Here is a 17917-nt window from a genome sequence, read left to right on the forward strand (position 1 = left end):
TTGTTTTTCTAGCAGCTTAAGGAGGTATTCAAACAGATTTGTTTTTATTTGAAACGTGTCCACTTTTGACACTTTTTGGCATTTTTTCTCACACAGTGTGCACACACAGGCGTGTCTACTTTAGGGCGCATTCACACAGACAAATCCTAGAGCGATTAAAATGCTCCTGGATTCATTTATCCAGAAGGTTCTCTGCGTTTGTGAACACGAAAAGAAGTCTGCAGCGCATCAGGTTTGTTTTGGCTGAACTCAGCGCGAAGTCTGGAGCGATTCAGCGTGAAGCCGTTTCCAGGACAACTTTACGTTCCGCTCGCAATGCATCATGGGACAGTTGAGTATGACTTGTGTGCCCACCGTGCATACTTAAAAGATGTTCCCATATAGTATCCATACTATTTAATGTGAACACACTACATACTGATTTAGTATGAGTTGTATGGTACGGTAGTACGACATTTACAACACAGCCTTTGTCTGTCTGTCCTTCAGTAACGACAACTCACAGACCAGCAGTGGCCGTACTGACTCTGTGAAACTGTCTCAGACGTCACTGACTATAATTTGTCCAGCGGTGGGGGGTGGGGGGTTCGTCCCTGTGCCCTCTGACACTCTGTGAAATCTCTCACTGCCACTCAGCTTTTCCAAAAATACCACTGATGATACATTTCCATCGTGAAATGATTAATATGTGGAATGATCTGTGGATTGATCACCTCCCAGTCCTCTAGTATGTGCTTCATTAGTGAGAGGGAGAGAGAGAGAGAGAGAGAGAGAGAGAGAGAGAGAGAGAGAGAGAGAGAGAGAGAGAGAGAGAGAGAGAGACATGAGGGAGAGACAAAGAAGCAGCGTTAAGTCAATTACCGCTGCTTATGTTTTAAAGCGATGTATAAAAACACACGTTGTAAATGGGGATTGATGCGTCTGGGAGTCGCTGCTGTAGTTCTGCAGAGTCGTTCTCATAAAGTTGCAGCTCATCGCTCGTACTGCAAAGCAGGAACTTAACGACGGCCGCGTCCAAAGCAAACTTTGTGTAAAGTTATTGAGTGGGTGTCACTAAGCCGTGCTGACACTTCACCACCTCCCACCTCAGCCTCAGCAATATGAGACAGCTCTGCTGCTCTTTTACATTTCTCTACACTTTCTGTAACGAGATTCTACCTCCCTGTAGTTCTCAACCTTTTTTTAGCCTGCAACCCCCAAAATAATGGTCCATTGTTCTATGAATCTGTGGTAACCACATTTAGTTATTTATTTATTCATCTGAATAATATCATAATATCCACTGTTATCCAGGAAGTTTTTTTAGTCATCTTAAAGATGTAAATCCTTGTTTTAAACAGAAATAAAATGGGCTAAAAGTGACCAAAAATGTTAGAAAAGGTGGTGAAATGGGATTTTGAAAACCACAGAAATTGGTTAAAAATTTCAAATTAGAGTGGGCAAAAAGTGAAAATGAAATAAGTGCTGAAAATGACTTGAAAGTAGAAAATGTGCAGAAAAGACATTGAGATTTGATGGAAAAGTGGCAGAAATGGGAGTAATGTAGCAAAAATGCATTAAAAGGAGCAAAATGATACCATCTTAAAGACATAAATCCTTGTTTTAATAAGAAATAAAATGGGTTAAAAGTGACCAAAATTGGTGGTGAAATGGGATTTTAAAAATCACAAAAATTGGTTAAAGGTGTGTGTGTGTGTGTGTGTGTGTGTGTGTGTGTGTGTGTGTGTGTGTGTGTGTGTGTGTGTGTGTGTGTGTGCGTGCGTGCGTGCGTGCGTGCGTGCGTGCGTGCGTGCGTGCGTGCGTGCGCGTGCGTGCGTGCGTGCGTGCGTGTGTGTGGGAGGGGGGTAATGTAATTTAAAAAGTAGAAACAATTAGTTTAAACTGGAAAATAATGGGCATGACAAATAATAATGAATGTGGTTAATTTAGCCAAAATAACTGGGAATTATGGTGAAAAGAGGTTAAAAGTGGGATTAATGGGTCATCATAAGTGACATTAGGTGGGAAAGTGGTGGAAAGAGTTTATAAGTGCTGAACATGTCTGGAAAGTGGAAAAAATGTACCGAAAAGGCATTCAAATTGATTGTGAAGTGTCAGAAATGAGAGTAAAGTAGCAAAAATGGATTAAAAGGAGCAAAAATATGGTAAAAGAAAGTGATGAAAATAGGTTAAAATATGGTGAGTTTGGTGCAGTTGCAGAAAACAAGCAAAAAAGGGGTCAAATTGATTAAAAAAAAACCTACTTTCATAAAGGAATCTGGTGACCCCTCCCCAGAGTCTCTTGAACCTAAATTGGGTCCTGACTCCAAGGTTAAGAACCACTGCTGTAATGAACAAGGTCATAACACTAAATTAATGATGATCACGTTGGGGTTTTAAAAAATATTTTTTCTAATGTGAAGATTAGCTTTTATTAAAGATAGGTTTTACCTTTCTCTACAGGCCCCCCCTCTGCACCTGCCCACCTCATCTCTAACGTGAATGAAACGTCTGTAAACCTGGAGTGGAGCCCTCCTCGGAGCTCGGGGGGGCGTCAGGACTTGACCTACAACGTGGTGTGTAAGCGCTGTGGGCCGGACGGGCGGCGCTGTCAACCGTGTGGAAACGGGATCCACTTCAGCCCCCAGCAGCTCAGCCTGAAGGGAACCAAGGTGTCCATCAACGAGCTGCAGGCACACACTAACTACACCTTTGAGGTGTGGGCGGTGAACGGAGTGTCCCCTCAGAGCCCGGGGCCCGAGCAGGCCGTGTCAGTGACGGTGACCACCAACCAGGCCGGTAAGTCCTCACACACAAAACACTCCTGGATGCTTGCTTTGATTCCTTCAACCTTACTGTGTGGAGTTTGCATGTTCTCCCAGGACCCGATTATTGTGATTGATGATGAGAATTTACTTCCTGATTTCTTTTTCAACAAAATCAAGCAGAAATTTGCATTATGACACTGAACATGCATGTTTTCAGGAAATATTTGTTCAAAAGTACGTACAGTACGTAGAGAGGAACATGGACTAAACCCATATTTTTCACCATGAAATGGTCAATATTTAGCTTTAATCTCACGTGATGTCAAAATCTTGCATGATTTCAGTGCCTGATTATTTTATGTATAAATATTAAACTACATTATCGTATTTAGTATGTTTGGCACAATTTGGGGTTGTTTCTGAGCCCTTTAATGACATCTGATTAGGGAAAGATGATGAAACAAAAATGAAACAGGAATGGGAAAATTATGAAAAGTAAAATCTAACACTGGATTTCCACTGGATGTGTAACGACTCTGTAACGTCACTAATTTACGCTATAGTGAGTTATAGTGAATCCAAAGAGAAGCACAAAACCACACAAACAGTTAATTTTGTCCTAGGAGCAGAAATAAATCCACTGTGTCTTGTCCTGTAGATCTTCATCATTTGTGATTAAACCATGGATAAGATCAATATTTATACAGTATGTGAAATACGATCCACTGCTGCCCTAAAAAGGAACAAGATTTTGTTTCTGTGCACTACTTCCTGTCCCACATGAGCTTATCTCTGCTGATTGTTATGTGTTGTTGCTGCAGACATAAAAGGGTTAAGTATGTGTTGGAGGGACGGAGTCGTTCCGCTGCCGTGACCGTTAACATACGCATGACGTGGAAATTTAAACATTGACTTTAATGGAAACATATCAGCTCCGATGCTGTTACGCAGCAGATACACATCCAGTATAAATATCCATAAATCTATCAATAACAATTTAAGGTGGGACAATATAAGTATAAGGTATCGTAATATTAAAAACGATACGTAAAATGCTACATCGAGGGTACGTTAGAGTTACAAGAATGTTCAGATAAAGACAATCTACTATTGTTATGGTTTGTTTTAACTTTTTATTTTCTTATTGAATTAAATACAGTAGGTCAACCGCATTTCATTTTTTCCCCTTTCCAAAAATATCGTATTGTAACGTTAGCGTACCCCTTATCGTCCATTTTGTAAACTCAGAATCAACGCAGCTTAAATTAAACATACCTACTGTATGTGTAAGAATCGCGGTCCAAATAAATTCATTTAATATAGTGTTTAAATTACACAGTATTAATAATATAATCACTGAAGATTCATGTCCTCGTTCACTGCTGATCAAAGTTTTCATTCTAAAGGTTATCAGTGGTGAGACCCTGACCAGTGTGTGTGTGTGTGTGTGTGTGTGTGTGTGTCTGTGTCTGTGTCTGTGTCTGTGTCTGTGTGTGTGTGTGTGTGTGTGTGTGTGTGTGTGTGTGTGTGTGTGTGTTTGTGTGTGTGTGTGTGTGTGTCTGTGTCTGTGTCTGTGTGGTGTGTGTGTGTGTGTGTGTGTGTGTGTGTGTGTGTGTGTGTGTGTGTGTGTGTGTGTGTGTTACTCCAAAGTTTCCAAGCTGTTCAACACCAGAGAGAAGCAGGAAAGCTGAGATTTTTACATTTGAAATGTTAAAATGTGCTGTGGTTAGTTGAGAGGACAGCTGGACATACTATTAGCTCTGGTGGGGGTGGGGGTGGGGGGGGGGGATTGGGGGGTAGGATTAGGTGTCCTGATCCAGTCTACAGGGCTAGAATATCACAATTAAGTAAGTCATTTGTAAAGGTTGGGTTCAGAGCAAACATGAGTACGCGTCCAATAGGACGACACGGATTTTAGCCACTTCGTTCTAAACGCTGACCGTAGTGTAATGGAAGCTTTGTCGCTACATTAACTTTCTGTATTTAATAAAAATGTCGTGAAACAAGTGAAACTATGAGCATTAACTCCACCCACATAAAGTGAATACTGACGGGGTGAAGGATTATAAGTGGAGGGAAGGAGATGTTTGTATAATGTGTTCTATGTTTAGCTTTCAGGCTAATGAATGAGATTTTAATTTACAATTAGTTTAAACTGGCAAATAATGGGCTAGCAAATGGTGAATATGGCAAAACTAAGCATGAAATATAGTGAAAAGAGGTTAAAAGTGACAATAATGGGTCAACATATGCAACATTAGGTGGAAAAGTAATGGTAAGGGTTTATAAGTGCTGAAGATATCGTGAAAGTGGAAAAGAGAAGTGTCAGAAATAGGAGTAATGTAGCAAAAATGCATTAAAAACAGCAAAAATATGGTGAGAAAAGTGATGAAAATAGGTTCAAATATTATGAGTTTGGTGTAGTAGCAGAAAAATGGTAAAAGTAAGAAAAAATGGGCTCAAATTGTTCAGAAAATATCTTTAGTTTCTTGAAGGCATCTGGTGACCCCCTCCCAGTGTCTCGCGACCCCAAAGGTTGAGAACCCCTAGTGTAATGAAGCCTTGTCGCTACATTTACTTTCTTTGCATTTCATAAAAATGTGGCAAAGCTGGTGAAACTATCGGCATTAACCCCTCCCACAAAAAGTGTATATACCTTTTTGTGTGACGTCAGCACTTGACTTAGCAACGCGCGCCGCCATTTTAAGAGTGGTAAACATTTGCCTGACAACCGCTATTTACCGCTGATTTTGCAGTCTGATGATTTTTATCGTATAAAGCCCAAATCCTGGGTAGTATTCATAGTCATAACCACACCTGGCTGAAAGAAAAGACAGACTTTTACAGAATACTGACAGAAAAAGGCCAGAAACTGAAATTATGGATCCAAGCACTGAGGCAACAAACGTAGATGGACTACATGGAGCCCAAAATCAAAGTGTTTGTATGTTTACAGTAGACATTACGTTAATGGTAGGTTGTGTATTTAAGGGATCTAATTTATTCCTGACTGATTTTATGACATTGATTATGAATTATCCTACATTTAAATTATAATTTATTCAGTAATGACTGAAATGTTTATGGCTAGTATGTCTAACTTGAAGACAAGCAACGTGAAATTAACAGTAAATATGCAATGCGTTGACTTGTATATGAACTGTAAGTATATTAAATAAACAAATGTGCTTCATATACTCATTTATGTTTTAATTTAGGCTGTATTATTATTATTATATTATTAGCGGTGCTAGCCTAGCATAGCCACATCACATAACGAGCCAATTATCATGATGACACAGGGCTATATAGATACAAAAACACATACATAAGTTTACCTTAAAGAAAATATATGCATCTAAGCTTTTCATCTTCTCATTGTGTAGACGTCAGCGCTGTTAATGAACTAATCATAAATATCAGGCCATTGGAGATCTGACCATGTTGTCAGGTCGTTTTTCCATGAACCGTGAGGTGTTTGGTATGGACATGATTCTAAACCAACCAGATGTAACTTCCTTTCATATCGGTGCTTGGCCTTTGGCTCTAATCTGCTGAAGTATTCGTACAACATTGATTAAAACCTTCGTGTTGTCCGTGGTAAATAGTGTAAATAGCGGTTGTCAAGCAAATGTAAACCCCTCTTAAAATGGCAAAGGGCGTTGCTAAGGCAAATGTCCCGGATGATGATGTCACTGCGAAAGGGTGTATAGTGACAGGAGTGAAGAATACTAAGGCCCTGTTTACACCAGAACGTTCTCTAGTTAAAATGCAAAGGTTTTGTTGTGTTCTGGTGGTATATTTACACGGCAACGGCGTTTCGGTGTTTGAAAACTGAACTTTTTAAAAATGAGTGAATGTTTCTGAAACGCTACCCCTCCATGTCTGTGGAAACAGGGAAACGATACTTTCTGTGTCACAGTCACATGTTCACTGAGGTACAGAGCCTCAGATGTTCACTTTAATCACACCTACAGAGTTAGACCTGACCCAGTCGTAGCATCAGAATACAACCTGAACCAGGAGGAGTTTCTATAATAACTCATCTTTATTTAACATCATTTATTCATGTACCAGAGGACAGCCTCCATTCACCTCCTCAGCGCTTATTAAAGCACATCTCCTTCACCACGTAGCGTCCAACCAGAGTCTATGTTAAAAAGATAGAAATTAAGCCTGACTCAGGGTTTGGTCAAAGGTTTAAATCCAAAGAGCGATGCTCATGAACACTCTTACTTGTGTTTGCTTATTTTGGTTCATTGCAAAACCACACCTCCATCTCATGGCCTGGCATGTTCACGACATCGTTTTTTATTCTTCCAGCGCTCTCATGTAAACACAGATCGTTTTGCCAATGCAGAACTTTCCTGTAACAAAAACAGAAACAGAAGCAAAATGTTGTCGTGTAAATAGGGTGTCAGTGCACATGCCTGTGAAGCAGAACGTATCGTTTCTCTGTTTACACGGACACAGCGTTTTCAAAAACTTCCACTCTGGAGCCCGTTTTTAAAATTTAAATTTTCAAGCACCAAAATGCTGTAAATGTACCATCAAACGTGTAAACATGGTCGAGGTAGAGGGAAGCATGGTCGAGGTAGAGGGAAGGAGATGTTGAGGTTTGCATAATGAAGAAAGGAGAATGTGTGCTATGTTTAGCTCTCAGGCTAATGAATGAATGAGATGAGACGTATCGATCTGTGGAGGCTTCATTAGCCACGTGTTTGCCTATCTAATATCTATGTGTGGTTGTGTTTCAGCTCTGGTCTGGAGCAGAACTGTGGCTCAGAGCTAGATACGATGTTGCATCCAGTGCCTCCCGTTGTTTAGTCATTTAGTAGTTTCTTAAAACCAGTTGTTGTGCAAATGTGTTTTTACGAGGTCGGCCCTCTCCATCCATCCCTCCCTCCTCTGCTCCGTTATAGCCCATCATTATCTTCATCTTCCTTTACTGCTTTGCTCTTGGGTGGCGTGCTAAGTGCCTTTTTGTGTTGTTTTTTATCACCGATCTCCATCCATGGGAAAAGTGAATGTCTTGAATAGGACTTGGACTGGCAATTTAAGGACACACTGGCCTGATTTATCAGCCGGGGGTCAGGGAGATAAAGATGAATGGATGAATCGCTGCCTGTGGGAGAGCTGTGAGTGCTGCCAAACAGGCATGTGTGGGGGGTGTAATGGAGCGTACCCCTGAGTCCAGGGCCCACAGCCCTTAATGGTCATACTGAGGAACGACAGCACAAAAAATAATATGTTATGGTTTCATTTATTCAGACAACTTTTTTCAGGAAATGTACTTTAATGTCCTGACACGTTTCGACTGCCAACTGTCAGTCTTCCTCAGAGGTGTCTGCTGATCACTTGATATGTCATAAAAATGTAAAAATCCTAGAATTGACTAGAATTTAAAAATTCTAGTAAATTTCCTTAAAAAAAAAAGGACAAAATGAATGAACTCGCTGGAATTAACACAAAAACGACATCAAACTCTCCATCTGATGCATCTAAAATATTGTGTAGATCACCTGTGTCAAACTTAAGGCCCAGGGGCCAAATTTGGCCCTTCATAGCATCCCATTGGGCCCACAAGAGAAATTGAAAATATTAGAGAAATCATGAATTATTGTGTAAATGGAACTCAACAATATTTACAGATGCTAACTGTTTTCCTGTTGCTTAAATTGTGTGATTGCAGTAGTTTTTAATGTTAAACAGTTGAAAAAACTCAAGAATTCTTAAAAAATCCTTTAATTTCTCTCAAATTATTACACAATATTTCCCTTGATTAAATTGAAATTGGTGAAACAATCTAGGAAATTTAAAGTGAAGATCCTGTTGGGACTGAAATCTATCAGTTATTGCATTTATATTGTCGGTTTCTTACATATTTTGTATTTTAAGTATACGTAGAAGTGCAAACTCGGGCTCATTAATGTTAAAATGACTTGTTTTTCCTCATAAAATCTGTGTTCTACTAGAGATCAAACTGCTCTGTGTTTGGCCCCTGAACTAAAATGAGTTTGACACCCCTGCTGTAGATGATGTTGGCTTTGGTGCACGTTTTACAACTGTTTCACACGATTACTGGTAGTTATATAACGCTGCAGCTTGAAACTCTGTTCAAGTGTGAGTGTGTGTTTCTGACTCCAATTAGGACAAATCTTCCTCAGACGTGATCCCAATCTAAAAGTTAAGGATAATGCAACTATGAATAAAAGCTTTCCCTTAAAGAGGAAGTTAAAGTAGTTAACGTACGTCTTTAAAACACGTTTAAATAGATAGAAATAAAAACAACTTAGAAATATTGGTAGAAAAACCATATTTCAAATCAGTTTTTCTTCCTAAAACATTCTTGCAGAAACAAAACACAAGTCAGGCATTTGATTTTCCCAATTTTGCTACAAAGTTTTTACCATTTTATGTCATTTCTGCATCAGTTTTGTTTCTGTTGCATCAGATTTCATTTCATTTCTATTAAACTTCCTAAAATTGTGCCAAACATGCTTAATAAGGTTAATGGAGTTAAAAACAAACTATTGCCATTCATTTCTAGTCGTTTGCTACACTTGCCAAAGCTAACATTAGACAATGTGTTTTACTGTGAAAATATGGTGGAAATGTGTGATATTTTCCCAAAACATGCATGAGTGTATTCAGTGTAGGATTGTAATTACGGCTTGATTTTTTAAAAAATATATAAAATGTAAATTAGAAACTAACATTTATCTACACATATTTTCTGAAAGCGTGTCTCATAATCTCAGAATTCTATTCACAATGACTTTTATAAGAACTAGTTGAACACTGATGTAAAACACTATGTTATTGTAAATATACAGTAAATATGTGTTGTGAAATATTTTAGAATATTATTTTTATGCACAGATGGTGACATGTATTATTTTACACAGTGTTCATCTCATATCTAACACAATGTTGCGCATACAGTAATCTATATACCAAACAGAAACATTTACTGCACACAGTTACAGTGGAAGAATAACTATGTATACTATAACTGTATTCAATAAGTCCTGTATTAATATGCATTTCTATCATTTTACAGTGAGAGTTCTTACAGATTCTCAGTTGATAATGGATGCTACTGCACCAATATATTTTATTTTCTATTTTTTAAATACTTTTTTCTATTATAGAAAAGTGGCCTACATTACTAGTATGTACATTGAATCACAGATGATTTCTAAATCATCTGTGATTCAATATAGAGCAGACAGTGTTTTCCTTTAATGACAACGATTAATTTATGGAATTACTGAGTTTTTAAAGAACTGCATAAACTTTGCTTTGGCTTTTTTTGTTTGACAGTCACACGACTTTGTGCGTGTGTTCACATTGAAGCAGAATTCTCTGTCAAGAAAGATGTATTTACAGTAAAAGTGGATTATTTTATACTTTGTTTAGTTAAAGAACAACGTTTATGAACGACTCTTAGCTTCGTTATTACTTTCAATTGTGTGAGGTGGAATTCTACAATTGTCGCTCACTCTAGCTCTGTGTGCGTGTGTGTGTGTGTGTGTGCGTGTGCGTGTGCGTGTGCGTGTGCGTGTGCGTGTGCGTGTGCGTGTGTGTGTGTGTGTGTGTGTGTGTGTGTGTTAAAGAGAATAGCTCCAGCCTGATTGGATTTCTTCTCACTAATGCTCAATAGGGGGCTTTGAAAGATCTGGTTTCAGCCGCCGGTAATCCAGCCAGTCATCTGCGGCCGTCCCTCTCCCTGAATCGCCTCCCCTCATCCAGACACAATGGATTACACATTTATTATCATAGATACATTTGGATTTATTAGTGGTGTGTAAAAAAGCCCCCAGCTTCCATCACCCTCCTCATAAAAGTTTCAGTTTCTGCCGTGGAACTTTAGTCCTGGGTAGGTCGGGCGGTGGAGTGGGGGGGGGGGGGGGGGGATGGGGGGGTGATCTAGAAAATTGTGAAACGGGCAGAAGGGAACAATTGGGAAACACACAGTTATGTTACTGTGGCCAGGCGTGTGTTTTTGTGTGTTTTGCGTAGGTCACATTCCTTGTGTGGCTATAAACAATTCCACTGATGTAAATCATGGATGTTTGGAAAACAATAAAAAGTAACGGGGTGTGAACTCATGACTGTAAGGGAATGTTGTTGTGTTTTTTTTTTTTTTCCTGCTCTATGGGATCAATCATGTGTGACAGAAATGTGTGGAAATTTGTTCAGATGATGATTCATTACCTTAAATATTTATTTATTTATTTATTTATTTATTTATTTATTTATTTATTTATTTATTTATTTATTTATTTATTCTAAATAGCTGCCCTCCAATTTAAGTCAGTCCAATCTGGCAACTGGGCTTTAAATCTGTCTCATTTCATGTTTCAAAGTAACCAGCAGCACATTTCTGCTCTAACTGTGACTCCAGCCGCAGACGCTCCATGTACTGTACGTACGCATGGGACATGTTTCTAAACACACAACAAAGAACACACAACACATAAACAAACCAAAAAAAAAGGTTACTGCACAGTCTCTGGCCTCCAGCATTTAGTGGAAATCCAGACGTTAGCACATATTAGCACATATTACATTTGCCATCAATAGCTGTGTTTCCAATAAACTATTTTGTAAAAGAAAAACAATATTTCTGGAGTTTCGACAAAGTATAAATGTTTTCATTGAAGGTAGTTTTGGAGCCTGGTAACTTCCGTGAAATCTCATCTCGTGAAACTGCTCTGCAGGAAGACGGACGCTCCAAACCTCCTTAAAACACTCCTTAAATCATTTTTAAGTATAATGCTAAGAAAAAATGTCACGATCTCGGTCGGAGAAAAGAGAATTGGTCATGTGACCAGGTCATTTAGGAAATAAAATGTTTCCATTGAGCTTTCGTGGAAACACCTGAAAAACCTCGTCATTAGGGTCTAAAAACTTTTTTATATATAGATATTTGATTGTTTTTTTGCAATTCCGGTGTTCCATTAACATTTTATTTTATTTATTTTTTTGCGCTATTTCCATTTTAAGCATTTCCAAATCTTGCACATTTCTAAATATTGCACGTTTCTATTAGACATACAGCTAATCATGTGTTACATTTGAAAAAATGTGAGTAATTCAGGTACGTGTGAAACTGTACAAAACAATTGTGTTGTTCATGTACACATTGTGAACATCGTGAGCTAGTTTTTGACTTTTCCATCAAGACCAGCACTGATCTGCTATTCTTCACCTTTAATAATGAATGTTGTAATGTGACGTCAGACATTTAGCGTTAGCGTTAGCTCACTGACTCTCCAGCGTCTTATGTGTCAGACACTGAGACGTCAGTTCATCTGATTTCTAGTCATAAATCCCTCTGAACTCTTACTTTAGGCATCATTCATCTGACTAATAAACATCTGATTTTCACATATTTAAAATATTAAAAGAGAACACTGTAGCTCTTTTAAAATTGATTTTGATGATCTTGGCCTTGACTTGGTCTCATCTTCTTAAAGTTCTCGTCTTGAGTAACATTACAAACCTACCCTGATACTGTATGTACGGTAAACAGATGACATGATGAATAATTAGCAGTCGGTTACAAATTCAAAAAGCAGAATCTTTGTTTGATGATATTTTTGTAACAAGTTCTATAAATCCCTCCTGATGAATTACATTCATTTTCATGTAAAGAACCAGGAAATAAATGTCTGAAATAATCTCCATCCTCACATTGGGGAGTATGAAAATGCAACAAGAGCAGCAGAACACGATTAAATGGCCATATCTGTCATCTTTGGAGGAAAGATGGATGTGTGGACCAGCTCTGGGGAATGGTGGTCTTTGACCCCCTGAGGGTTTTCCTTTCGGAGCTGGAGAGTCCTTGGTCGGCCCCAGGAGAGCCTTTTAAATGAGCTCTTACTGTCGGAGGAAGATTGATCGGAGCGACGGCAACGGCTGCCAGATAATTGTTTAACGGAGATGCAACACATTAGGCAAACAGCATGACACGAGTTTGGGTTAATCTACTTACAGAGAAATATCTGCAATCCCATCCCACCCTCTATCTTCATCTCCACCCCCATTGGTTACCAACCCCCCCCTCGCTGCTGCTTCTTCACCAAATGAAACTCAATCCACGGCTGATGCTTGGATTCCAGGCCCTGTTTGAACTCAATCCCCGACTAAAAGCCAGGTTTTGTTGATGTTAGCTTGGAGGCTCCACGGGCTCCCAGGAGCCCCAGCTCCAAGTGACTGGAACGTATATAATGTCATAGATAATCCAATCGTAATCGGCCGACCATGGAGCCCTCGTTAATCATCCCACTGTCATTTTTAAAAGGCAGATGCTCCCAAATGAGTAAAGTTACATCATTAAGGTTAAAGGTGCACGTGGAACAAAACCAGGAGAATCTGCAGTAATAGATTTGTTTAGTCATCAATTCATCAATCAATTCCTTTTTAAAATGATTAATCGATTAATCATAAAATAAATCACACGTTTTATTGCTTTCATAACTAACAGATTTACGTGACACAAAAATCCTCTTTTTTCTGCACAAAACCAAACAAAAATACAAGAATCTAACAAAATAATTTAAATAGGTTTTAATTCAATAAAAGAATAATGAGCAACAATTCCTAAATAAACACAACCATGGTGCATAACTGAAGTAAAGTCGACCAACAGGAGCAACCTCGGGTTCAGTGTCTTGCTTAAGGACACTTCGACAGGTATAGACTAGCATCGAACCCCCAACCTCTCGATCAGAAGTCAACCCTTAATGAGTTTAACACCAATATCTGTTGGGGCGTGTCATACCACCAAATAATTCAATAACAATCTTTAAACGTGAAGCAACAATAACATTATTCAGTAAGTAATCATTGCTATGTATTTATTAAGTGATTATTCATATTTATGTTATCGAGTTTCAGTTTTTATGTTCACGTTTGTATTGTTTTTCATAAACATAATGTAAACAGAAGTAGGACCTAAAAACAGAGCACAACAGGTAAGCTGATGTGACGGAAGACACAGATGACGGGCGATGGAGGAGCGAGGGTGGGCTGGCACTGTAGTAGGGTGGGGTGGGGTGGGAGTGTGGGTGTGGGTGTGGGGTGGGGTGGGGTGGGAGTGTGGGTGTGGGGTGGGGTGGGCTGGCGCTGTAGTAGGGTGGGGTGGGGTGGGAGTGTGGGTGTGGGGTGGGGTGGGCTGGCGCTGTAGTAGGGTGGGGTGGGTGTGGGGTGGGGTGGGCTGGCGCTGTAGTAGGGTGGGGTGGGGTGGGGTGGGAGTGTGGGTGTGGGGTGGGGTGGGGTGGGAGTGTGGGTGTGGCTGGCGGGAGAAGTTCAAGAACAGGTAGAAAAAGTCTCCTTAGAGTGGTTACCAATAGGATAGCTGATAAACTGAAGGGTTGATGATGAGCAGGTTTGTAGATAACACAGGTGAGGTGGTTGAAGGAGGCCCCGCCCACACAGACATGGAGAGGGAAGAAACCAAACTAAAACATGGCACACTACCAAACCTAACAGAAAAGATGTATGGAAAGACTGAGACTTTTGCAAATAGCGCTCTTGTTTTGAAGTTAACAGGAAGTTTAGTCAGTAAAACAATAGAGGGTCTCAAAAAACTCAGAAATGTCAGAATAAAATGTGTCCACATGAGTTTTATGGATCAAATGAGCACATGTTGATATTCTACTTTGTCACTTTCTCACTTGAAATGTTTTCAGAACTTTCAAAGTAAAGGTGGAGAATCAACAGAGATATTTAGCCTCAGTGTGAACAAGGTTTTTAACGCTGTAGGTTTCAAATGCATCTTGGGAAGTATATTTCAGTGGGAACGCTCTTCATCCTAAGCTAGCTGTGAAATGCTAACACTGCGTTAGAATAAACACTACTTTTCTGTTCAGTGTTTAATGATCTCATCCCACACTTTGAGTTTCTGTTGTTTTCTTTTTACTAATCTTTGATTTTTGTTACTTTTTCCGCCTCACGCGCTTTGGAAACACCAAAGGCATCGACTCAATAATTAGCAGAGCTGCTAAGTTTCAGAAAGTTACAAGAGTGAGACTTTAGTGACCTGAAAGTGTCCTTTTTTAACATGGCTTTGACCTGTTTTAACATTGATTTCTACCTTCAGACTGATGTCATCACCTCCATACCAGCAGCTCTCCATGCACTGTGGCCTCCTAATGCTAGTTTTAATCAACCAGAAATTAGAAATGAAAACTAACAAGAATTTTGACAAAATACATTTATTTGTCAATATTTCATTTCAACCAACTGTCCATCATTTATCTGGGGACATGTCTCATGTTGTAGGTGTTTGTCACAGATGTTGATGATGACAGAGGCAGGGGGCTCCCACTTAAAACACTGTGGCCCAAGGCAGTGCTACCTTTACCTCAGCTCTCCTTGTCTGTAACATAAAGGACGTCATTAAAAAGATAATCATGTAAAAAACATTAAAACATCCAATTATTTTTAATTGAATAAATGTCTGAGCAGCAGACTCAATGTCTATAGAAATACACTATTACATACAAAAATAATCATAAGAACACTTCAAATAAACATTAAATTAGACAAGGCATTTGTTTCATTTACTATGTATTTATGCTGATATAACCTACAAGTGCAATTCAGCTACTAGCAGTGTTCATAACACTGGTAGTAGCTGAATAAGAGTTTTAATTAATTTAAGTTAATGTCTAGCACAGACACATGTAGGAGTAGGCGATATGGGGAAAAAAATCACATCACGACTTTTTCTCCGTAAAATCACGATCACAATACAATTTATTTCATTCATCATTTAGACCATTTTAAAGTTATTTACCAATAAAACAAACCAGATCACTTACTTAAAAATGATCGCCCTAAATGGAAAAAAGGAATAAAAGATAATTTAAGACAAGGTCATTTTCAAATATTTTTTTAAATTGTATGTAAGTAATTTATCAAACTGGTACAAGTACAGTTAATGTCAAACAAAAGTCTGACATGTTCTTATAGTCACACAGTCTTTTTACTTTGTTTAACTAAAGTAGTGTAGCATTAGCATTAGCAACGCACCATTAAAAAAATAAAAAGAGTATTGAATGGGGAAATATAAGCGTGAGAAATGTCAAGTGTGGCGTGTGGTGTGAGAATGGGTCAAAATGCGTGACTGTCACACTCAAAGCGTGAGGCTTGGCAGCTCTGATTAGCATTGACACATTATCTGAATCAATTTAGTTGGTTTAATCCATTAATCATTTTGGCCCTAAACTCAAACCTCAAAGGTTTAGCAAAATCACTAGAATATCTCTAATTGAACATATGAGATGATCGTGTTCTGTATTAAAAGATGTGATATAACCATGGCTGATGTGTGTGTGCAGCTCTCGTGTGTGTGTGTGGCTGATTAATCGTAGGGAAGAGATCAATGTAACCTATTATTTGTGCTTTAACCTTCACGTGTTAGCAGCGTCACAATGCAGATAGAAATATAAAGTCAATATCATCATCAGCAGCGTTAGAGGGGGCGGGCCTTGATAATCAGCTCTACATGTTTAATGAAAACCAATTAATTCACTAAGAATAAAGAATAAAGCTTTTTAAAGCATTTCAGCCTCACCTGCTGCTGGGATTTCATGTGAGGGAAAGTGCAATGAGTGTTTTACATTTTACAATTACAATTACGTCTTCAATTAAAATTAGTTTATGATTACGGTGCTCAGCATTTTTTCCAATTACAATTAAAATTAAATTTTTTTCTCTAAAAGTCAATTACATTTACATTCTCAATTACTAAAGTTCAATTACAATTACTCACAATTACCTAGCCTTTAATAAATAACCCTATATAGCTTGTTTGTGTTAGCGTTCTGTTAGCATCTCTTATGATGTTGTACTCTTACTAATCAATTAATCAATAATTAGTTTTAAATGATTACTGAATAATCATTAGATAAATCACATGTTTTATTGCCACCATAACTAACAGATTGACACAAAAATACAATTGAGCTCTTTTTTTTTGCACAAAACAAACATAAAGATAGTTTTGGGTAAATAAACAACTACTGAGCAACATTTCCACATTGATAAATTGAGGTAAAACAAAAACTTTTTCTACCAAAAATAACATAAAAATGTGACTTTTAATTTGAAAAGTAACAGAACAAATACATGTGGCAAGGCTTTTAACCAGGGTTGGGGTCAATTACATTTTTCAATTACAAGTGCATTTATAATCTTCAATTATCCATGTTCACATATGATTACAATGATGGGCATTTTTGCATTATTATTCTCCCCTGGAAGTCAATTAACATTAGGTTCTGAATTACTAAAGTTCAAATTCAATTAATCACAATTACCTATCCGTTAACTGAACTTGTGTTAGCTTTCTGCTAGCATCTCTAATGCTAATAGGTCAGTTTTAACACGTCTTAAATCAGTTGTAAAATACACTAAAATAATTATTTTTCATCTCTTAGTTACTTATTAGGCTTTCTATCAATGAAAATATTAGTATTGATATTTTTGGAGTGGGCGTTCCACCCTGGTCTGAACTCAAATACATTTCAATTACGAGCGACATATTTTTCCAATTCAAGTTAAAATGATAATTATGTCATAATCTTAATTAATTATTAATTACGCATTTACAATTATAATTAAACCCAAACACCTGTTCGTGACCCATTTGGTACCAAAAGGCAAAAATGCAAAATAAAAAAATGACATTAATTGAATTTATTTTTGATGTGATTGAATTTATAAATTCCTCATCCAGTCTGTGGAAACTGTGATAGTGGCCCATGGAACACACACTGTTTTAATGAATGTGTCTGTAGAAAGTGAACAGTGTGACGTCCCCGTCTGTAACTCCACTGATATTAAATGAAATCCAAAGATGAATAAAAGTGAATGCTGGCGGCTTGGCTCTGGTTTGGACTTCCTCAGCAGGAGCCAAAAGTGAAGGATTTACAACGGCAGCACAAAACACACTCAAAAAAAAAAACAGAGAGGAAAGCATCGGCTAAACATTTGTGTCTTCTTCTTCTTTGATCATTTTCACCAGCTCCCTCCCCAGTGACCTCCATCCAAGCCAAGGACATCACCAGACACACCATCTCGCTGGCCTGGCAGCCTCCGGATCGAGCTAATGGGGTCATCCTGGAGTACGAGGTCAAGTACTATGAGAAGGT

At 38.4% G+C, this 17917-nt stretch overlaps 1 protein-coding gene across 1 annotated transcript in view; it reads left to right on the forward strand.

The window, feature by feature from the left end:
* Positions 1-17917, forward strand: part of epha4a (eph receptor A4a) — a 102631-nt gene that overhangs the window by 53671 nt on the left and 31043 nt on the right. Inside the window, exons 5-6 of the mRNA XM_028464039.1 lie at positions 2443-2778; positions 17791-17915. Coding sequence (XP_028319840.1) covers positions 2443-2778; positions 17791-17915 — 461 coding nt within the window. The remainder of the gene's footprint in view (positions 1-2442; positions 2779-17790; positions 17916-17917) is intronic.

Source organism: Gouania willdenowi, chromosome 13 (assembly GCF_900634775.1).
Source record: "Gouania willdenowi chromosome 13, fGouWil2.1, whole genome shotgun sequence".
In the NCBI taxonomy this organism is placed as follows: domain Eukaryota; kingdom Metazoa; phylum Chordata; class Actinopteri; order Blenniiformes; family Gobiesocidae; genus Gouania; species Gouania willdenowi.